Source organism: Aotus nancymaae, unplaced genomic scaffold, assembly GCF_030222135.1.
Source record: "Aotus nancymaae isolate 86718 unplaced genomic scaffold, 86718_ANA_hifiasm-v0.15.2.pri h1tg000077l, whole genome shotgun sequence".
In the NCBI taxonomy this organism is placed as follows: Eukaryota; Metazoa; Chordata; class Mammalia; order Primates; family Aotidae; genus Aotus; species Aotus nancymaae.
The window spans coordinates 10,722,825-10,746,575 of NW_026988492.1; the positions used below are offsets into that span (position 1 = coordinate 10,722,825).

A 23,751-nucleotide genomic window follows, 5' to 3' on the forward strand; every position below is an offset into this window, starting at 1 on the left:
TGGGGTAGTTCAGACAGAAACATCAGCACACCAGCCGCCTTGGAGAAGGAGTAAGTATTTAGCTGCAGGCTCTTTTTAGTCCCAGTAGGACTGCACAGAACAGAGTTAATGCATTGCAACTCAGGGCTTAGCCCTCAAAACCCCAGGGCAAACAGATCTTTAGGACGTAGATAAAGCTAATGAAATAGCGACTCTTAAGAAGTATCTGCAATCTGAAGTTCTGGTCTAAAGAAAAACTGTCAAACATGAAAAAGATAGAAAAACCCAGATACACATTTTTTTAAGTCAAGACCACACTGTAAGTTCCACCGAAAGATAAGAATGCTTGGATCCTTTAATGAAACAATGGCCCCCAACTGTGGCAGTTCTCTAATGCTAAACCCTTGAACTTTGGCTCTGTGTTTGATTGTAGTTGTTACCTGTTTTTAGAAATTATCCATTCACATTTTGGCAACTGTTGCTATGGTGCAGAGGGGGATGGTTAATTTCATGTTTCAACTTGTCCAGTTTGTGATGCCCAGTTGTTGGGTCAAACACAAGTCTAGGTGTTGTTATAAAGGTATTTTTAAGATGTGATTAGCATTTAAATCAGTAGACTTTGAGTAACGCAGACTGCCCACCATAATGTGAGTAGACTTCATTTAACTAGGTGAAGACCTTAAGAGCAAAGACTGAGGTACCCCAAAGAAAAAGGAATTCTGCTACTGGTTCTGATATTCTGAAGAACTGTCATTAATACAGCGGATACCTCCAACACGTATTGTCTAGTCTTGTTTTCTGGCATAGAGTCCAGTCCTATTCTATCTCCAGCTGTTTAACAGTCATTTTCACTTGGAGTAACCACTGTCATTTCAGATACAGCTTGTCAAGCCCTAAACTAAAGCAATTGTTTAGTATTTACATAGCATGAGACATATTTAAGAGAGAAGAAGAATACACATACAGTACTTTTTGTCAAATTAAGATGGAGGAATAAAGTCCATCAGTTGTAATACTAAATGTTAATGGACAGACTTTTCCATTAAAAAAAGGTTAACGAATTTGGCTAAAAAAGAAAAACCAAGTTATTTATATGTAGTTTCTTTTTCTTTCTTTCCTCTTTTTTTTTTTTTTTTTTGAAACAGAGTCTTGCTCTGTCACCCAGGCTGGAGTGCAGTGGCATAATCTCGGCTCACTGCAACCTCTGCCTCCTGGGTTCAAGCAATTCTCCTGCCTCAACCTCTGAGTAGCTGTAATTATAGGCATGTGCCACCACACCCAGCTAATTTCTGTATTTTTAGTAGAGACAGGGTTTCACCATATTAGCCAGGCTGATCTCGAACTCCTGACCCCAGGTGATCCACCCGCCTCAGTCTCCCAAATTGCTGTGATTGCAGGCGTGAGGCACTGTGCCCAACCAATATGTGTGTGTAGTTTCTAATAAACATCCTCATTACAGGTTGCGTATCTGTTATCCAAAATGCTTGCAATAACAGACTTCAGGTTTCAGATTTTTTTGGATTTTAGAACATTTGTATTATATGCCTACCAGTTGAGCATCCCTAATCAAAAAATCCCTAATCCAAAAATCCAAAATCCAAGAGGCTTCCATGAGCACCACCTTTAAGTGTCATGTTGGTGCTCAAAAAGTTTCAGATTTGGAAACATTTCATTTTGGATTTTCAATTTAGGGATACTCAACCTGTATTAATACAGAAATATTTAAAATAAATGATAAGATGTACTTGACAGATGCAAACAAATGTAAATCGAGAGTGATAATATTAAAAAAAATAAAAGTTAACAGACACCAAACAGAACGAAGAGGTCATCTGATAATGCTCAAGACATAATTTCTAAGGAAGGTAGGATCATCATAACTAAGAACCTGTGAAGCAGAAATTCTTAGGAATGCAGGAAAATCAAGATAAAAATACAATTAAATGGGAGACTTCATTATACTTTGCTTAGAAGTGAACAACCTTAAAAATAAAGACTGAGAAGAAATGAATAATACAATCAACAAACCCAACATATATATGTGTACATGTATATGCATAGAATACAGAATAAATAATTGTCCAGGAATATCTATGCAATTCTTATAAACACTGTGTGTTTTATTCTAAGAAAAACTTTTTAAACTAGTCTTTAAGCGAAATTTAAAAGTAAGAATTTTACAGACTGCATTCTCTGATCACATCTAACAAAATTATAAATGAATAATGATAACCTCAGCTACTTGGAAATCAAATATTCCTGGGTAACCCCACACTCAGATCACACCCAAAAGTTTGTACTCTTTCCACTAAAGAGACATCTCTTTGACAGTGCATGCTATGGTTTAGATATTTGTCCCCTCCAAATCTCATGTTGAAATTTAAGCCCAACGTTGAAGGGACCTAACGGGAGGTGTTTGAGTTATGGGGGCTGGTGGATCCCTCATGAATGGCATGAATGCTGTCCCTTGGGGGTGAGTTCCCACTTTATTAGTTCCCATGAGAACTGGCTGTTAAAAGAGCACGGCACCTCCTCAACACCCTTGCATCCTCTCATACAATGTGATCTCTGCAAACACAGGCTCCCCTCTTGGTCATGAGTGGAAGCCTCCTGAGGCCCTCACCAAATGCAGATGCCCAATCTTGAACTTTCCAACCCTCAGAATCATAAGCCAAATAAACCTTTCTTCTTTATAAATCACCCAGCCTTGGGTATTTTTAACAGCAACATAAGTGGACTAACAGAGGGCAGATGTTGGGTTCGATATTTTTTATTGTTATTTATTTTATAGAGACAGGGTCTTGCTCTGTCACCCAGGCTGGAGTTGGTGGGATGATCATGATTCACTGCAGCCTTGACCTCCCAGGCTCAAATGATCCTCCCATCCATCTCAGTGTCCTAAGTATCTAGGACCATAGGTGTACACCACTATGCCTGGCTAATTTATATATGTGTGTGTTTTTGTAGAGACAAGATGCCTGGCTAATTTATATATACGTGTTTTTTTTGTAGAGACAAGGTTTTGCCATGTTGCCCAGGCTGGTCTCAAACTCCTGAGCTCAAGCAATCCACCTGTCTCAGCCTTCTAAAATGCTGGGATTACAGGGATGAGCCACAATGCCCGGCCTTGTACTTTTTATAGAATGCTCAATGTCAACCTCAAAATGTAGATCCATAATAAATAAGCATTTGAATGAATTAATCCAAGAACATACCTGCAGGAAGAATGAATAAATGGCAAAGACTCAAGTTTGATAAGAAAAGATAGGAAGGACAATTTGAAAATTTGCAATACGAGTTCTCCATCTATGCACTGGACTTAATCACACTGATCTGTTTTAGATCCCTCAACACTGAAAATTTCCATCTAATTTTGCAGCAATTTCCTCTAGCTTTTGCTGATTACCACTTTCCAGGTGTCTCCTGACACTGCCTAGCTAGACTTTGGTTCTTGCCTTTCCATACTTCCCCACCTACCCCTGGGCACTCCTTAGCGGGTGTTCTAGTAGAATCATGTTTTGATTTCTTGTAGAGCTTTTCTTAATATAGCACTGTTCTCAAGATACGTTCTCTTGCTCTTCCACATCACTAATTAAAATGAAAGCTAATGCTGAGGTTGGTGGCACCAATTAAACATGGATCAAAAGTGATGTGTTATGAATGATCCCTATTTAGGATGCTCTTTTTCTGCATCCTGGGTGATTAATGTCAACTGTAAATCAATTTTGCAAGTAAAACTTCAACCCCTGAATTTAGTCTTTTCAATTATTCAGTCTCTGCTGCAAGATGTCCTACTATGTAATGGTCCAAATCTTCTGAGATGTACTTCAATGACCTTTGAGTCACAATTCAAAATATCAGTCCTTGGCCAGGTGCAGTGACTCATGCTGTAATCCTAGAACTTTGGGAGGCCAGGGCAGGTGAATTCACTTGAGGTCAGGAGTTCGAGACCAACCTGGCCAACATGGTGAATGAAACCCCATCTCTACTAAAAATACAAAAATTAGCCAGGCATGGTGGCATGTGCCTGTAGTTCCAGCTACTCGGGAAGCTGAGGCAGAGGAATCACTTAAATCCTGGAGGCGGAGGTTGCAGTGAGCTGAGATCACACCACTGCACTCCAGCCTGGGTGACAGAGTGAGATGCCATCTCAAAAATAAATAAACAAATAAAAAGTAAAATATAAATCAGTCCTCCAGGAATCACATTCAGGCTAGCTCCTTCATCTCATCCCTTGAGGAACATCATCTGTCTTAGATATTAGACTCTTCTTTCTGTTCATTTTTTAAAAACTTTGGTTTTTCATTACACCCAACTTTAAATGACGATTGTCTCTGGTCACTGACCACATCCTGATTTTCCTTAGACATATCTAAGATTATCTGGAATTTCTATGAGGACAAGAGTTTTTTTTTTTTTTTTTTTGAGAAGAAGTCTCACTCTGTCACCTAAACTGGAGTGCAGTGGCGTGATCTTGGCTCACTGCAACCTCTGCCTACTTGGTTCAAGCAATTCTCCTGCTTCAGCCTTCCAAGAAGCTGAAACTATAGGCGCACACCACCATGCCCCGCTAATTTTTGTATTTTTAGTAGAGAAGGGGTTTCACCATGTTGGCCAGGCTGGTCTTGAACTCCTGACCTTCTGATCTGCCCACCTCGGCCTCCCAAAGTGCTGGGATTACAGGCCACCATGCCCAGCCAAGAGATGTTTTTATACTGATTCAATCTTGTCATATTCTTTGCTCCCGGGCCTCTAGTATTCCATTAAACACACGCTCATACATGCAATAATATAAATTCTCCAGATATGACTCGTGATTGTGTTATGAACACTATACTTCTTTCATGTGCAGTGGTTGCTCTGAAAATGTTTAACATTTTCTCAATTTTCACTTGCTGCATACTCACCACTAAATATGCAACTGCTTCTTTTCTCTCTCTCTCTCTCTATTTCTTTCTTTCTTTCTTTTTGAGACCGAGTCTCACTCTGTTACCCAGGCTGGAGTGCAGAGGCGCAATCACTGCTCAGCTCACTGCAGCCTTGACCTCCTGGGCTTGGATGATCCTCCCAACTCAGCCTCCTGAGTAGCTGGAACTACAGCTACACCACTGCTTCTTTAGTGCCAAAATCCTTTTCTTCTTCAAATTGTTAAAGGCAGATCCAACCAGGACGCTGGCACTTCCTCCATTTTAGGATGAGCGCTAAATCTCATTCACACCTACTGACACTAGGCAGACTGGTCTCCAGTCCAGTCCTTCTTTTCCTTAGCATTTCAGAACATCTTTCTGTTCCATCCCCCATCAGAGAGGTGGTCTCACCTAGAAGTTAAGAGCAAGGCCCCCACAGAAAGATAATTGGATATAAATACCGGTGCTGCCACTTACTGGCTGGGTCCCCTTGGACAACCTGAACTGCTTTGTGCCTCTGTTTCCCATTCTGTTAACTACAGTTAATAGTAGTGCCTACCCCACGCCTGTAATCCCAGCAGTTTGGGAGGCCAAGGTGGGTGGATCACTTGAGGTCAGGAGTTCAAGACCAGCCTGGGCAACATGGTGAAACCTTGTCTCTACTAAAAATACAAAAGTTATGCAGGCATGGCTCGGGCACCTGTAATCCCAGCTACTTGGGAGGCTGAGGCAGAAGTGCTTGAACCCAGGAGGTGGAGACTGCAGTGAGCCAAGATTGTGCCACTGCACTCCAGCCTGGATGGCAGAGCAAAACTTCGCCTCCAAAAAAACAAAAAACAAAACAAATAGTAGTGTCTACTCCACAGAGTTGTAGAGGGGATGGACTATTAGGCATCCCTAATCTGAAAATTCAAAATCCGAACAGCTCCAAAATCTGAGACTTTGAGTATACCACTGTGACACTCAAAGGTCATGTTCATTGGAGAATTTCGGATTTCAGATTTTCAAATTAGAGATACTCAACCAGTAAGTATAAAATGCAGATATTTCAAAATCCACCCCCAAAATTTGAAATCTGAAATATGTCTGGTCCCGAGCATTTCAGATAAAGGATACTCAACCTGTAATATGTGTAAAGAGAAACAGCGCCACAATGTTAGCTGATGGCAATAATATGTTCCTCTTATGGTCTTTTCCACTTTTTCACCATTATTAATAGTTGTTGAAAAAATAGTGCTAAAAAATACTGCGCATGTTACCGGCTTTCTCTGTGTTCTTGACAGTCTGAGGAAGGGTGTTTCTTCCCTCTTCCTATTGTGGCTTATTTATTTATTTGTTTTTATTTACATATGTTTTTGGGGAATAGGTGGTATTTGGTTACTTGAGTAAGTTCTTTAATGGTGATTTGCGAGATTTTGGTGCTATTATTATCTGCTCTGCACACAGTATATTAGATTTCTTAATTGTCAAAAAAAAATTATGTCCTTTTTTCCCAAAATTTTAGGTAAGAAACTGCTCTAAAGCCGGGTGCTGTGGCTCATGCCTGTAATTCCGACACTTTGGGAGGCCGAGGCGGGCGGATCACAAGATCAGGTGTTTGAGACCAGCCCGGCCAACGTGGTGAAACCTCATCTCTACTACAAAAATTAGCTAGGCATGGTGATGTTTGACTGTAATGCCAGCTACTCTGGAGGCTAAGGCAGGAGAATCGCTTGAACCTGGGAGGCGGAGGTTGCAGTGAGCCAAGATAGCGCCATTACACTCCAGCCTGGGTGACAGTGCAAGACTCCATCTCAAAAAAAAAAAAATTAATAAAAAAATAAAAAAAATACGGTGGCTCATGCCTGTAATCCCAGCACTTTGGGAGGCCGAGGCAGGTGGATCACCTGAGGTCAGGAGTTTGAGACCAGCCTGGCCAACATGGAGAAACCCCGTCTCTACTAAAAATACAAAAAAATTAGCCAGGCGTGGTGGCGCCTGCCTGTAATCCCAGCTACTAGGGAGGCTGAGGCAGGAGAATCGCTTGAACCTGGGAGGCAGAGGTTGTGGTGAGCCGAGATAGCGCCACTATACTCCAGCCTGGGCACCAAGAGTGAAACTTTGCCTTTTTTTAAAAAAAAAAAAACTTGCTTTCACTTTACGGACTCGCCCTGAATTCTTTCTTGTGGGAGATTTATGAACCCTCTCTTGGGGTCTGGATCAGGATCCCTTTCCTGTTAACAGCAAAATGAAAATGTGTACATAGATTCATGCATTAAAATTTCTCCCCTTTTGGAGGGTCAGCTTGGAATATGAAAGAAGCAGAAAGACAGAGTGTGACTTGTTCATTCCGTATTACCCAGAGAAGAGAAAGCTGGCCAGCCAGGGCAGAATTAGCAGTATGTAACAGCAGATCAGAGCTTGAGGGCACCAAAATACATTCATTACTCCTTTCAACCTTCATTACAGTTAGGATGCCCTTGTAATTGTTTTAACCAAAGCCACCATTATTATAGCAATAGCAATAGTTATGACACCAGAAAATAAGAAGAGTAACAATAATCACTGACATATTTTTGACAGGTCAATTTCTGTATTTCTCAGCAAAATTAATACTTTTTTTTTTTTAGAGACAGGGTCTCATTCTTGGGTTTCAGTGATTTCCTACCTCAGCCTCCTGAGTAGCTGGGACTACAGGTGTATGCCACCATACCCAGCTAATTTTTAAAAATTTTTTTGTAGAGGTGGGGTCTCACTGTTACCCAGGCTAGTCTCAAGCTCCTGGCTTCAAGCGATCCTCTTGCCTTGCCCTCCCAAAGTGCTGGGATTACAGGCATGAGCCACTGTGCCCAGCTCCTTTTTAAAATTATCAAAGAATTAATCATTAGCCCATTTTACAGCAACCAGGATTCTTGTTCTTTTCTCCTCTTCTGGGTTTACTGACTGTTGGAATTGTGAACAAAAAGCAAACATGAAGTCCAGAGAGCACGTTTTATATTTTAAGCCACTCAGATAATGATTCCCTAGAAGACAAGGTTGAACGTAGGAAAGAATATGAGATTGAGAATAAACTATAGATTTCAATTATTTAGGCCGATGCCAATGTCCGTTTCCATGGGTAATCAAAAGCTGAGTGAGTTAGACATAATTTTTACACCTAACTGGGAAGATAGGAGACTTAAAACACTGCACTTGCCTCCCTTGTGTGGAAATCAGTATCAGCCTGTCTTCCTTCCCGCCCCCACCCATCACACATATGGCTAAGTGCTTTCTGCTTCCTTCCCTACATTCTCCATACTCAAAGGTCAACCTGATAACACGCCAGTGAGGTCGGTAGAGGAGGCCTCATATCTCCTGTGACCCCAAGCCTGCTCTATCTGCTAAAAGTAATTGCACACAGCCAAGACACAAAAACATCCCTAGCTACAGTTGGGTGATGTCTATGTGGCTGTCAAAATAGCCAGAGGAAACAAGTGAAGACAGAAAGCTAGCACAAAGCAAGGCGTGTAGAAGGAGCACATCTGTGATTAAAAAGAAAAAATGCCAGGCACAGTGGTTCATGCCTGTAATTCCAATACTTTGGGAGGCAGAGGCAGGAGGATCACTTGAGGCCAGGAGTTCAAGATCAGCCTGGTCCATGGAGCGAGACCCCATCTCTACTAAAAATAAAAAAATTAGCCAGGCATGGTGGTGCGTGTCTGTAGTCCCAGCTACTCAGGAGGCTGAGGTGAGAGGATCTTGAGTGCAGGAATTCTACGCTGCAGTGAGCTATGATCCCACTACTGCACTCTGGCCTGGGGAATAAAGGAAAAACCCATCTGAAAAAAAAAAAAAGAAGAAGAGCAGATACAAAACCCTAATATAAACTTTTGAAAGAAAAGGAGTTACCACAAGTCATCTATGTCTCTAAGATCTATTTTACCCTGAAAATAAATTTATGTATTTGTGTATTCATTCACTCATTCACAGTGCTAAGCACTCTGTGCTTTCAGGGTACACAGTAGCTGGGGCCATGCTTTCCTCAGTAAAGTAATACCCTTTCATTGCCTGTACTTCAGATGTGTTTGTGGTTGAACATGGGAATACTCTTCTGGGGAACTGCATACTCTCTAGGCCCTTCCTCTCTGGCCTGGCCTCCTGTTCTCTTGCTGTATTGGCAAAGAAGACCGAGCTTGCGGGCAGAAGTTTTCTACACCCAGCATCCTCCTCCCAAGCGCCCAAAGAGATCCAGAACAACTAAATAGTATGCGCAGTCCCTTGAATTATCCTTTGCCTTTTACGCTGAAAGTCAGTTTGCTTTCCTTGATGTTCATTAAAGAATGAGCTACACAAGGAGAAATGAGAGCATATTTGTACCTGGTCTCTCAGCCTCTCTTGGTGACCCATGATTGCGGAGGCGTGATGCGGGTATTTCTGCTTCAGATGTTCTAGGAACGCTTCTCTCTTCCGATCCATCTCAGATGTTTGCATTCCCAGTATTTCCTTGGAACTTCGGGCCCCCCCTAGGGTATGTCTCCTTGGGATATTGCGGGAAGACTTGGAAACTGAACCACGACTGTTTCCATTAGAAAGGCGTTCCTTGGTTCTGCGGCATTCTGCATCTTCTGGCGATGTTACATGCAGATTGCCTTTGCCTTGTTCTGAAAGACAAAAAAATTCAGTTCACAATTAATGGTTTCACACTAGAAATCTCATTTGCAGAACACCATGAGGGTTTGCGGCAGTTGTTAATGTATGAATGTTAACTTTGCAAATCTTTTTTCTTTTTCTTTTTCTGCTTTGCAGCAGGAAGGGGAGAAAATCCACAATCAAAGAAATATGAAAAATCATACTTTAGAAATAAAGATGTTCGCTGGGCATTGTGGCTCCTGCCTGTAATCCCAGCACTTTGGGAGGCTAAGGCAGGAGGATCCCTTGAGCCCAGGAGTTCTAGACCAGTCTGGGTAACATGGTGGACCCCTATCTCTACAAAAAATTAAAATTAGCCAGGTGTAGTGGTGCATGCCTGTGGTCCCAGCTTCTCAGGAGGCTGAAGAAAGATGACTGCTTAAGCCTAGGAGGTCGAGGCTGTAGTGAGTTATGATCGTGCCACTGCATTCCAGCCTGAGTAGGTGACAGTTGTGAGACCCTGTCTCAAAACATAATAACAAGAAAACCCACAAGAACACTTGTTTAGGTTACTTGCATGCAGGCAATTGGGTTACTCCTTACCCTTGTCTGTAATTACAGAAAGACTTAACTCCAGTGACTCTGATTATTTCTGTATTTTTAATAACAGTTTCATTCTGTTAACAGGATTGTTATGTAAGCTCAATAGGGTTTCTGAAACATTTGCTTCATCACCAAGAACAAAAATAGCTATCACCCTGTACATAAGTAATCATTGACACATGTGAACCATTTGAAAATTCTGTTTTCTTATATTGGCATAAACCAAGCAAGCATAAGAATATCATCAGAAGTAACAATCGAGGGCTTATAAAGTAAAGGCTTAGATGAATTTCACTTAAGTGGACTTTACCTAAAACTCACAGTGAAAAGGAAGAGCAATGGTACATCCTAACAGCCTGGACCTTAGACCTCCTGCCTTCTGAGCTGACTTTTAAGGGACAAGTTGGTTTCTGCTAAGAACAGATCAACTAAGCCATGCAATGTCAATCCTGACAGTGAGTAGCATGTATAGGGAATCTCCATTCATCCTCAATGGATGGGAGATGGGGTAACAGGTTTGAATATTCCAGCTAGCTGAGAAAAGAGAGTTACTTTTTAAAACAATGAATAGATTAGGGAGAAAAAGTAAAACATTCAGAAGTGCTTCAGGAGTTAGGCTCTCTTCATGAAGTCAGGCTCTTCACGGAGAACAGTTCTTACCATACAGTATTGCTGATAGAGGCAGAATAATGTTTCCTTCTCATTGAATTCCCTGGAAAAAGTACTAGGCTGGATCTCAGGAATTTTGGCTTTTATCCGACATTTAGAACAAACAATGTGACCTCTCCCAGTCTCATTTTCTTCGTGAATAAAATGAAGATGACTGAACTAACATTAGGTATGCAAAGAGCCATCTACCTCTAAATCTTTTAAAACTATTCTAATTGTTTTTTAAAATAAGTTTCCAATAACGGCGTATTTGTCAATTGTTTATCTTTACAAATAAAGTGCAGAAAAATAGAGATTCAATATTTGAGAGTTCTGCTCATTTGAATCCCAGATAAACAGAGAACCAAACCTTCACGCTAGTTTTGCAAAGCAACAGGTATTGAGAGTTTAGGCAAAAACCAGTTTCCTGAAAGCAATGCCAACACTCTTTCCCTTGTCTTTGCCTAGAAAAATCTGGGTATAGAACTCTAGTAATAGATGCCCCTTGGTTGGGCAGAGAAAATATTTTAATCTCAGGCTGGTTTTCCTGTTCCAGTCTTCTAACCCTTGATGTGTGTTCTGGGAGTAATTTTTCTTGTTTACCCTTCAATTCTCATTACATTGCTAATTATAGCATCTCCATCAGACACTGATGGGGAATGGGAGGAAAAGCAAAGCCAAATTAGTCAATTCTTGTAGTTTTCATTAGTTTCAGCAGTAAGTTTAAAAGGAGAAGAAGATGGAGCTGTTGGTTTCAAAGATATTGGGGGCTATACTGTCATTTCGTTTATTTAGGTCACCTTTCTAACTTTTAGACTCACATCATGGCTACCTTTTAAATGATCTCTTTCTTGATAATATAGAAACAACAGGATCTGTTGAGCAAAGCTAGATGCAGAAAATGCTGCCTCAGGTTGATAAATACCTGTGCAATCTGAAGAGGTTTAGCTTTATCTTTTGAGTGTGTTGTGCATGTGTTTCATATCAGCCAGAACTGTTGTATACTTGATATAACACTTGTGCCTTTTTTTTTTTTTTGAGACAGGGTCTTGCTTTGTCACCCAGGCTGGAGTGCAGTAGCTCGATCATGGCTCACTGCAGCCTTGACCTCCTGGGCCCAAGCAATCCTCTTGCCTCAGCCTCCTGACTAGCTGGAACCACAGATGAGTGCCACCATACCTGGCTAATTTATTTTATCTTTATTTATTTTATTTTTTCTTTTTTGACACAGAGTGTCACTCCATCACTCAGGTTGGAGTGCAGTGGTGCGATCTCAGCTCACTACAACCTCCACCTCCTGAGTTCAAGTGATTCTTGTGCCTCAGCCTTCCTAGTAGCTGGAATTACAGGCACGTGCCACCACGCTTGGTTAATTTTTGTATTTTTAGTAGAGATGGAGTTTCACCATGTTGGCCAGGCTGGTCTCGAACTCCTGACCTCAAATGATTCACCTGCCTCAGCCTCCCAAAGTGCCGGGATTACAAGCATGAGCCATCACACCCAGGAACACTGTTGATTTTTAAGCGGAGTTTGAAGATTAGTTTTGACATTATCAAGGAACCATATTTTAAGTTATCCAGGACAGGTAGATTAATTAACAGGATTGAGCCTCTGAAAAAGTGGTTTCTTATGCATGCATAACACACATCCATCCACATACACATATGCAGCAATACCGATAAACATCCACGCATGTCCAATCCCAGCAACAGGGAAGAAAGTCGCATTCTGCCTTACTACGCCGCATAGGCTCATATGATCTATCGTTTCATCCAAAGATCATCGGAAGAGGTCTAGACAGCCAGGATGCTAAACCCTCAGAGACGATACTTTCTTTTTTGACATGAGATGGGAAGGGACCTGGAAGGGGAGAGTTGTGGGGGTCAGAGCCAATCTTCTGTCCACATTAATCTCTGAGCAGCCCTGATTTACTGGACTAAACTCAACAAACCCCCGTTTTTTTCCCAGCACTTTTCGCAGGGAAAGTCACATCAACCTCATATTGCTTTTCCGTTTTTTCTCTTTCTTGTGGATTTTTCTAAAATGTCTCCAGTTGCTTAACAAGGATTGATGTGATTTGGAGGAAAGGTACAAACAGCAACAACCATTAGCGAGGCTGGAAGGCTCAATGGAGCCACTTGGCAAACACTGGATTGCCTTCAGAGCTCTCACCTTCCTTTGGTCTTCATTTCCACCCAATGCCCAATGCTCTAGCATCCTGCCTGCCTCCCCTCCTACCTCGAGGCACCTGCTCCACTGTCAGCAGCACTCAGAGCCACCCAACGCCACCTTCCACACAAAGCCACTTTACCCCATCCGTCATCTCAGCCTGTTCCTCCACAAGGCTGAGCTCTCGGAAGCTGTCAGGTCCTACACCTGAGGGAAAAGCAACAGCTCTACCACTCCAGCAATGTGGGGAGAAAGGGGTCTTTTCAGCGGAGAAAAACTAAGAAGGATTACAAACAAGAGAGGGAGCAGGCAGAGGACATTTAGTCACAATTCCACAGCCATGTGGTCAGAGATCCGAGCCTGGCCAACTCCTCATTATCCACATGAATAGAGAAAAGCTCAAGTGTGGATTATCCAAGCCATCAAAACAGAAATACAATTCGATTTCTTGTTTGGAATGCACTTTGGTGTTAACATTTAAATATGGGTGTGTCTAGCTGTTCGCTATTCTGGGAATCCTTGTCAAACAAAATAATGAAGCTGTAGCATGAAGGGAAGGCTTGGGCTTGCTGAAAAGCAGCCCTGTTTCCCCTTCCTGCCCCTCCCAGCCTCTGCAGGGCCCAGGGCAACTCCTCCTGGGAGCTCATTTCAAGCAGGGCAAAGAGCAACAGAAGAGCTTAAAGCCGAGAAAACTCCTGGAAGGTTCCCTGGAGAAGTGAAGACAAGGCAGGCAGAAGTGCTACAGAGACACTCTTCAGGGATCCATGGGGCTCCCAGGCTAGGATCTGGCATTCTGGAAAGAGAACGTGGGAAGTAGGGGCTGGGGCAGACACCAAACACGCGGAGGCTCATGGACGATGGGGCGTCCTCAAGGAGAAAGCCGCACTGCAAGTCCCTCAGGCAGGCGACTGCAGGCGCCGCCTCGGCCAGCTTCTTCGCCTCAACTCTGGTTACTCCGGCTGGGTCAGCTGACCTGCAGCCAGGGATTTGCGACCTTGCATCACCCAGCCATTCCACACCTGCTCCAGAGCCAGCAGCAATGCTGACAGTTTCCCTGAGATTGTATTCCTGGGTCAAGATTAGGTAGGCCGCAGACTCCTCGGGGAAAGTGTCCCTCTCTTCTTTCTAGTGGCTTCTGGTTTGTTGTCTCCTTCTGGATTGTGCTGGAAAGCTAAGCTCTCTCGTCACAGGGAACATCATGGGAAGTTGCTCTTCAGTCTGGTTGTACCGTGGCAGAGACAGCCCTATATGTTCAGCCAGAATCCTCTCCTGCTACACACAGGAAGACCGCATTTTCCATCCAGCTCCATCTCACTGGGGCCTTGTACTAATTCCAGGCAATGCACTGTGGGCAGAACTCACGTGGGCCGCCTTCGGTGGGGGCCCCTGGACCTCCTGAATAACCTTTCATGTTCTCTCTTTACTCTGTCCAGTTGAATACAAAGGATCCAGCAGAGCCCTCGAAGGCCCTGGGGGATGGCATAGTGACAGGGCAGGAGGAACTTCAGTGGCCACCCAGGAAATCCACCTGGCCACGGAAATCACACCATGGTGTGTATGAGTGAGCAACCAACCTTGATCATGCAAAGCCACCAATATTAGAGGGTGGTTACAACAATTAGCCTATCAGATCAATACACATAATCGGTTAGTGGGCCGCATGCTCCTACAGCATCCCTCAGTTTTCCAGCTCCCTTGTTTTTCTTTGTTTTTAGAAACAGGGTCTTGCTCTGCCACCTAGGCTAGAATGCAGTGATGTGATCAGGGCTCACTGCAGCCTCAAACTCCTGGGCTCAAGTGATCCTCCTGCCTCAGAACCTGGAGTGGCTGGGACTACAAGTTCACACCACCATGCATGGCTACTTAAAAAAAATTTTTTTTTGTAGAGATGGGGTCTTACTACATTGCCCAGACTGGTCTAGAACTCCTGGCCTCAAGTGATCCTCCTGCCTCAGCATTCCAAAGTGATGGGGTTAGCTCCCTTGGGACTTTCATAAAGATAATCACCATATACACGAATCAGCACAGAAATTACAGCTAAAACCAGGTCATTCTATTCCTCCATAGTACCTTAAAATTTCGTCAATGATGAAGAGGATATCTGGCATAGATCTTAGACAAAATAGAGACAGGACCTCTTTTTCCCAGAAAAGCATTCTGTGTCAAGCATTGATTGATTGATTCATTCATTCATACAAATATTTATTGACTGCCTGCTTCTACACCAAAAGGAGTCAGGAGATAGAGTGGTGAAATAGATCAGGACAGACATAATTCCCTCATAGAGGAGTCCACATTTGAAATAGACGGGCTGACCACAGACAAATAATACATACTCTAAATGTCACGTAGTGATAAGTACTTTGAAGAATGAAATGGGGTAAGGGTACAGAGACTGAAGGGGCTGCTTTAGAGGAGGCTTCCGCATGTCTGTGATTCCCCAGGCTTGCACTCGGTGGGAGGCTGCCAATCAGAGGGTGGGGAAGGCAAGCAGGTGGCCAGATAGCACTTCACTTGCATAGAGGTTTCAAGACCTTGGAGACCAGAGCAAAAGCACACATGTCAGGACTGCTGTGGACAGAGTCATCCAAGGAATTCCTGTCCCCCAGCATCACACTGAAGAGCCCATGGCCTTCAAAGGGAATATGATACAGTTAGAGTCAGGTTCCACTAATAATTATTGAGGCCTACTCTGCAAAGCACACCGTGCGCTACACTTTCCCATTGTTATTTACCTGGTAGCCGGGCTATTCAGCCGTGGAAGCTTCATTGATTAGAGCTATTCTTAGGGTGATCATATGCCCCACCTTTGCCAAAACAGCTCTGCGTTACAACTGGTGTCCCAGTAAAATTATTTGTAGGGTTCCCTTTCACTCTCAAAAGGATCTCATTTGGACAATAAGTTACATGATCACCCCAGGGAGCCTTATCTATAGTAGGATAATAAACTCAAAGTCCCGAAGTGGTACAATTAGCCTTCCATTCAACGAATGTTTATTGAGTGCCTTCTACTGTGCCTGGTGCTCTGCTAGAGGCTGGAAATGCAAACTGTGAATAAATAAGACATAGTCCTTGCTGTGGAATATCACATTGTAATTGGGTAAAGCAGATACACAGGCAGACACAAGAGAGAGTGCAATGATAGAAATGGACGTTATGGGTGACGTCAGCGTCAGAGATGCTGCTCTCCCTTGCGGTACTGGTGCTCACCAGGAGAACTAAAAATGAAGCCACGCTTCTCTCCAGCATCATATTCACCCAGGACTGAACAGGATTTAAAAAATCTAACTTGGATTTTTATTCCACATTTGCCATTTTTCCAGCCCTTCCTTCCCATCTCCCTGATCTCTGGATGCTGGAGTGCCCCGGGGTGGTGGGGGGACATCGTTTGGACTTTTTCGTCTGCACAGATTCAATCCTAGGGGATCTCTCAGTTATCAGTCTTCCTTCAGCTCTAGTCATCAATATCCAAATTGCAATCAACATCTCCACTTGGATGCCTGATAAACTTCTCAATCCTAATCTAGCAAAAGATTTTCTGCTCCTCAGACCCCCTAACTATAAACACCCTCTCATCTATTCTCCGTAAATGCTCCTCTACTTAGGCAAATGGCAACTCCATTCTCCCAGCTTCTCACACCAAAATGTTGGAAGTCATCTCTGACTCCGCTTTTCCTCTTACATCCACATTGAATCCTTTAGCAATTGCTTTTGTCTTGTCTCTTCTCTTTTCTCTGTCTTTTCTTCCTCCCTCCCTCCCTCCCTTCCTTCTTTCTTTCCTCCCTCCCTCCCTTTCTCCTTTCCTCTCTTTCTCTCTTTCTTTCAGAAGCTTACACTGTTACCCAAGCTGGAGTGCAGTGGTGCAATCACGGTTAACTGCAGTTTCAACTTCCTGGCTCAAGTGATCCTCCTGCCTCAGCCTCCCAAGTAGCTGGAACTACAGGCATGTGCCACTATGCCTGGCTAATTTTTAAACACTTTTTCTAGAAATGGGGTCTCACTATGCTGCTCAGGCTAGAGCAAATGCTTTTGGTGTTACCTTCAGCATGCATTTAGATTCTGCTTGCGTATCACCACCTGCTAATCACCACCTGGTCCAAGCTAGCCCTGGTTCCTGCCTCCTTGACTGCAGAGGCCTCCTAAAGGCCTCCCTGCCCTTCTCCCAACCCCACTTGGGTTGTGCTTAATACAGCACCCAGTATTACGCCTTTAAAAAGACAGATTCCTATTTGTCTTTTTATAGGCTGCAGTGAGCTATGATTACACCACTGCACTCCAGTCTGGGTGACAAGTGACAACCTATCTCTAAAAAAAAATGACCAGTACCACCTCCTTCAAAACAAAAGCTCTAGTCCTTAGATGGTTTCATAGGCCCTAGGTGATCTGGCCTGGGATTACTTCTCAACCTGTTTCCCTGTCATTCGTCTCCCATGTTCTCACTGTTCTTTGAATACATTAGATTATTGCTATTACGTATCTCATCTTTGCTCAAATATCACCTCAGTGAAGCTCTTTCTAATAATCCTACTTACAGTTTCACCTCTCCACCCCCCATTTCCTATTCCTTTTCCTGCTTTATTTTTCCCCACAACATTATTTCCCTCAAATAGGGTTGCCAGATAAAGTACAGGATTGCCCAGTTAAATTTGCATTTCACATAAATAATAGAGACGTATTTTTAGCATAAGTATATCCTAAACATGGCATGGAATATACTTATACCAAAAAAAAATTCACTGTACCTGAAATTCAAATTTAGCTGGGCATCCTGTATTTTCATTTGCTAAATCCAGCAACCCTGCCATCTAACATGCTATAGATTTTATTTATTTGTTCCTTGTCTGTCTCTACCATCCCCCAAGCCCCTGAAACTTGGTCCTTAGACTGTAAGTTCAATGAAGGCAAGTATTTTTAGTCTGCTTTGTTCACTGCTGGATGTCCGCCAGCTAGAGCAGTGATGCTTACATAACAGATGCTCAACATTCACTGAGTGAATGAATGAATGAGCAAAGAAGCACACTGTCTCAGACTGACCATCCTAGCCTCTGAAGCCTCTGAATTGCTGTGATTGTTGGAAAGTCTTTTCTTTCCTTTCCTCCTTCCCTCCTTCCCCTCCTTCCCACCTTCCTTCCTTCTGATGGAGTCTCCCTCTGTCACCCAGGCTGCAGGGCAATGGCACGATCTTGGCTCACTGCAACCTCCACCTCCCAGGTTCAAGCAATTCTCCTGCCTCAGCCTCTGGAGTAGCTGGGACTATAGGAATGTGCCACTATGCCCGGCTAATTTTTTATATTTTCAGTAGAGATGGGGTTTCACCGTGTTAGCCAGGATGGTCTCAATCTCCTGACCTGGTGATATGCCCTTCTTGGCCTCTTCCAAAATGCTGGGATTACAGGTGTGAGCCACCACGCCCGGCTGGAAAGTCATTTCTTAAATGGATCCCTTTCTAACGGCCCCTGTAGAATCTGGGTCATTTCTTTCAGGACGGGCCCAGGGGTTGAATTCCTGCAGTAGGATCCTGTAGTCGCAAATGTGGGGGCTTGCGGGGGTCGGGGTGGGGATGAGCTAGCCTGATCTCCCCCTGGATGCCACTGACCCTGGCAGCCTCGAGGAGAGTGCCGTGCTTTAGAAGCACGAACGCAGACACCTCAACAGATGACTGTTCCGGCTCAGGGATTCTCCAGCCATTACCAAACTTCAAGTTTTCTGCATTGCACTGGGGGATTTCTATCTCTTGTCATTGTCTGTTCTCCCGTCTGGCTCAGTTTTGCATTTTCAGCGTGGATGAGTCATGTGTTACTTCCGTTTCACATTTTCATAAAACACACACCTTTTCCCCTGTGCATACTCCCCACTCCCACGCACAGCCCTGCACCCCGCACGTCTTTTTGTTGTGTACTGGCCCCTGCATGAACCTGAGGAAGGGCGGGGCGGGTGGTCCAGGGCTGTGCGTTTATGAACATGCTGCCTATAGCATCCCATAGGACCAGCTCCTGGCATCACAGGCGTCAGATGCCAGAGAGCAGGGACCTCCTCTGGCCACCCAATCACTCTTCGAAATTTCTTTGGAACAACATAAGCTTCTGGAAATTCCCTACGGAAAAGACAAGTCTATTATAAACATAATTAAAAGGAAACCGCCTGGAGAAAATTGACCAGAATTGTCCAACCCCCAAGTTTTGAATTAAAACCTAAAAGAAGATCTAGAGTTCTGTCTATCACCCAGCTGCTCAAGCCCTCCCCAGCTGCTCGGATCTGTAAAATAAAACATGCCTGGTTTCTGCGATTTAACTCTGAAACTTTGCAGCCAGCATGCATCTGCCACATGGAATCCCCCAACCAATGAATGGAAGCTGCCGTCCTAGAGACAGTTTCACAAAAACAGCTCCTTTCTCCCATGGCTGGATCCCGGGGGAAATGATTAAAAGCTGCTTAGTGATTTATGTGTCATTGCTTAGAGATACAGCGCATACTGATGGCTCACTGTGCTACAAATGTGACATCACCCCACCACTTCTCTTGCTGTTTAAGAAAATCATGCCAGAGATAAAGTCAAGCCTAAGAAATCACAGTTCGCTATTCTCTACTCGCCACCCCGCGAAATCGCCTCTTTTTTTTTTTTTTTTTTTTCCTTTGCCGGGTCCCAGGGCTGCAGTTTATAAAAAGCAGCAAGCTGCAAGGGGCACGCGTCCCCGTAACTCCATCTTTGAATGGGTCTGTTACTTACTGTGCATCTGTCTGCTGTCTGCTGAGTAAGGAAGGCAGGGCTCACATTTCTGGCTTTCATTTTCTTCCATTGTCTCTGTCTGCCGCACAAGCTCCTCGCTCTCTGGAAACTTCAGAGCGCAGTTCTAAAAGCTCCCAGAAAGCGCCTGGGAGGGGACCCGGGGCTGGGGAGGAGGGGACGGTGCGAAACCCCACCCCAAACTATTTTCCACTCCGGTGCAAAGTCTCCCTCGCCCGAGAAAACTGCATTCCAGCGCCGGGCCTCCTGGATCTCCCCCTGGCCCTGGCCCTCCGTCCCTGGGTCTGTCCGTCTGCCCGTCCGCAGGCGCGTTCCCTGGGGACTGGGGGCTGGGCTCTGCCCGGACAGGGCCCCGCGTTGCGATGCGGGGGGAGAGGCCCCAACAGGTGACGGCCTCTCCTACCCGCGACTCAGCCTGCCTGGTTCCACCGCTGCAAATCACCCAGGCTCTGCAGCCGAGGAAGGAAAACATTTCACACATGATTAAGGCCGGGAGCCTTTGCTGGGAGCCACTGCCCTGGTCTCTTTAATCTCGGAGGGAGAATGAGCCTCCCAAATGGGGTGATCCACATATTAAGAAACAGCAACCTGTTGAACCTCCCAAATTTCAGTGAACTCCCTTCGAAACAAAAATCCCAAACAATTTGAAAGAGAATACATGCTGAGTGTGGTAAGCAAGTACTTTCTAGCACTAACTTTTTAGGGTCCATTAACATCTATGAAGAGGTAGAGTGTCATTTCCACACAGTCGATTTCAATCACTTAATCTGGACTTTTTTAAAAAAGGTTTCTACTTACTTGCCTCACTTTCTCAGAGTCCTCCCTCCCCCAACACACACACACACACACACACACTCTCTCTCTCTCTCTCTCTCACCCCTTGATCACAAATCTCAAAGGTAAACTAGTAAAGTCAACCTTCTGAAGCTCTCCCAGTCAACAACTTCAAAACAGTGAAGAAAGACAGTGAAAATGCATTTCTTCAGATGGGCAGAGTTACAGCCAACATACTTCTCCTTTTAAACCACCTACAAATATTTATTTTGTTCTTTACCCAGTCCTTGAAAAACTGGCAGATTTCCCAGAGAGTGAAAATAGGAGGCATGATGTCCGCAAAAAAAAAAAAAAAAAAGAAAAGAAAAAAACAAGATGGGAAAATAATCTAGGCAACGTTAGCCCTGCGACGTCAGATACTCAGAGTAACACAGTAGCTGGGAGGAAGAGTACAATATTGTAACCTGTAGTAGCCCCATCATTGCAGGGGTGAAAAAGGACAATGGTTGGTCTGGTGACCATACCTTGCCCCAGTTTACAGGGCATTCCAGCAAGGTTTGAGATTGATTTAGATCAAGAATGTGTGCAGAACAATGGCCGGCCTATGTTCCAGATTATGACCCGGAGTGACCTGTGTGTTTCGGCAGTGGGGGTGACGTATTTTGGCTATTTAAGACATAAGGAGGTAGAAGCACCTAGCAGACAAAGGATGTGGACCGAAAGGAAAGGAGACAGACCAGGAAGTGAGTTATGCTCACATCAGAGGGGAAGAAGAGAGCCCCTCAATTCCTAACTGGATTTTTCTTGAAATCCAAGATGCAGTGAATCTCCTTGGCAGCCTGAATAGAGCCAGTGGGGTTTGCAGGGCAGATAACTTAAGGTCTCTAGGACTTTGCAACAGGATTACCTGGCAATCTTGCTTTAAAGAGGAACCAATCTTACACAGTTTCTGTCCCGATGGCCCCTGGGCAAAGGCCAGATGAATCTAGTTTTAACCTTACTGTTTCCTTAGGTGCAAAATGTTCATGAAGGAGGGCCCCCCTGTGTTCAGCGTTTCAGCTCCAGATCATCCTCATTCTTGTCTACTGTTGTGTGTTTGCCTTTGAAGTACTAAGGCCAGGAAGAGTGGGGAGGAGGGCAGGAGAAAGAGGAGAGAGAGAAAGAGAGAAAGGAGAGAGGAGAGAGAGAGAGAGAGAAAACACTGTAGCAGCAGAGGCAGCAGCCCAAATCAGGCGTCCTCAGCCTTGACTTCTGACCCCAGCCCACTTGCTTTGGGGTGCAGAGAGCCCACCCTTAGCGGCCCCTACCTGTCATTTGATGTAGCTCACAGAGGCAAGAACCCCAGGATGAAGGAGGCAGCACAGGGCTGCCATGGGAGTTGGCAGTCACAAACAGCACCCTGCCCCCTGGCCCTCCCCGCTCGCTCAACCCAGGCAGAAAAGATCCATTGGCAGATACTGATTATGATTTCCTGGGGGCTGTTTGGAAAGTGTCAGAGCAGTCTTTCAGGCCTCTGTTTACCCCTAGATGGACAAAAATAGGGGAATGTCTCCCAACAGGTCTGAATGACCATTTTCCAGGCAGCCTAAGGAAACCTCTTGGTCATCAGCTGACCTTGCGTTCCAGCTGCCAGGACCCTCCCCTCCCCCATATGGGCCAAGCCAACTGCTGTCTCTGCTGATATTCCAGGAAGCAAAAGTCTCTGTGACATGCACAAGAGAAAAAGGCATTAGGGGAAAGAGAACATAAATGATTAAGGACCATGAAATCCAGACATGTATTTACAGTAAAATATGTTCTTTTGAAGATCAAAATTTCTGACTATTCTCCACGGAGAGGCTTCTATTGGATTACGTACTGGCCTTTCCTTCCACCTTAATAAGAGGAACTAAAAGCAGTTTGAGAAGGCACTCTATTTGCTATTGCACCGACTACTCCATATCTTTCTCCAAAGCATGGAGACTTTCCTAACAAGTTAGCAATGATTGTCAGTTTCTCTGGAAAACAGTAGCTGTATTCTGCAATCTTATAAACTTGCTAATTCTGATCTTCATGAAAATATTCTTATTGTCACCGCTGTTACTGTGGAGATGTTCTTCTTTCTGGAAGAAACACTATTTGAACTAGAAGTAGATGTATTTCTTTCTGGCTTAATTTAATTTCTGGGCTTAAAAATCGCTATTACAATGCGATCTGCCTACTGCTATACTTTGAAATTTGCTGCGAAAGGCATAAGGAAAGCAGGAAGAACTTGAAATCTGATTTTCCTCCGGTCATATAGAGAACTAGAATAATAATACCAGGAGGCTAAGTTTTCAACTCGATTTCTGTTCACAGGGAAAGATGCAAGACCATTTCTTGGTTAGTGTTTCCACATGTTGCAATTCATGACTCGAAATGAGCTACCACATAAAACAAGTGTCATTTAAAAGGAAAGACAAGTGAGGAGATGAAAGAGTGCTATATGTGAAGACAAATGGTGATCTGCAGTCATAGCTAACTTGTTACACAACTGGACCATTATCGACGTTGATAACGCAACATAAATGGCATCCACCATGAATAGAATTAATCATAAACGTCGTAAACAATTGCATATGATTTCTCAGCAGGCCAATTTAATTACAGGGTTGTGGAAAGCATGTCAACTTCCTTTATGTAAGTTTTTCTTTTCTTTCTTTTTTTTTTGAGACCAAGTTTTGCTCTTGTCGCCCAGGCTGGAGTGCAATGGCGCAATCTCGGTTCACTGCAACCTCCACCTCCCGGGTTCAAGTGATTCTCCTGCTTCAGCCTCCCGAGTAGCTGGGATTACAGGCACCCACCACCATGCCTGGCTCATTTTTTTTTTTTTTTGTATTTTTAATAGAGTTGGGATTTCACCACATTGGCCAGGCTGATCTCAAACTCCTGACCCGAAGTGATCTGCCTGCCTCAGCCACCCAAAGTGCCGGGATTACAGATGTGAGCCACCGCACCCGGCCTATGCAAGTTTTTCAAGGGCGAAATAATTGCAAGAACCAAGAGTAAGTGGAATTGCCCTGATACATATTTAATTTTTTTTCATTTTAAATGCTATTAAGAACGAGATAGTTGCAAATGACTTGACATCAGGACACAAAAGAAATAATTAATGCTTGCTGAAGTCCTTAAAATGTACTTCGCAAAGGCATTCATAACTGTGAGAGCCAAACAAAAGAAAATAAAGTAAAAAACAAAGAAGTCAACGAAAGCGTTTCAACCAGAGGCCTCATGTTTGATGTGTTTCACATTAACTGTTTCTAAAAGACAGGCTGCTATGGTATGGTGCCGTGTAAGTCAGAAATAAGGGATTTTTAACAA

At 43.9% G+C, this 23,751-nt stretch overlaps 1 protein-coding gene across 6 annotated transcripts in view; it reads right to left on the minus strand.

The window, feature by feature from the left end:
- KIAA1217 (KIAA1217 ortholog) overlaps positions 1–23,751 on the minus strand; it is an 807,714-nt gene that overhangs the window by 312,622 nt on the left and 471,341 nt on the right. For 3 of the 6 annotated variants that reach the window (XM_064368600.1, XM_012450132.3, XM_064368599.1), the window contains one exon: positions 9,222–9,505. In XM_064368600.1, the coding sequence (XP_064224670.1) occupies positions 9,222–9,335 (114 nt within the window). In that variant the 5' untranslated portion in view covers positions 9,336–9,505. Of the gene's footprint in view, positions 1–9,221; positions 9,506–19,620; positions 19,857–23,751 lie in introns of those variants that run through there. The other 3 variants (XM_012450136.2, XM_021665573.2, XM_012450135.2) reach the window with 3 other exon arrangements.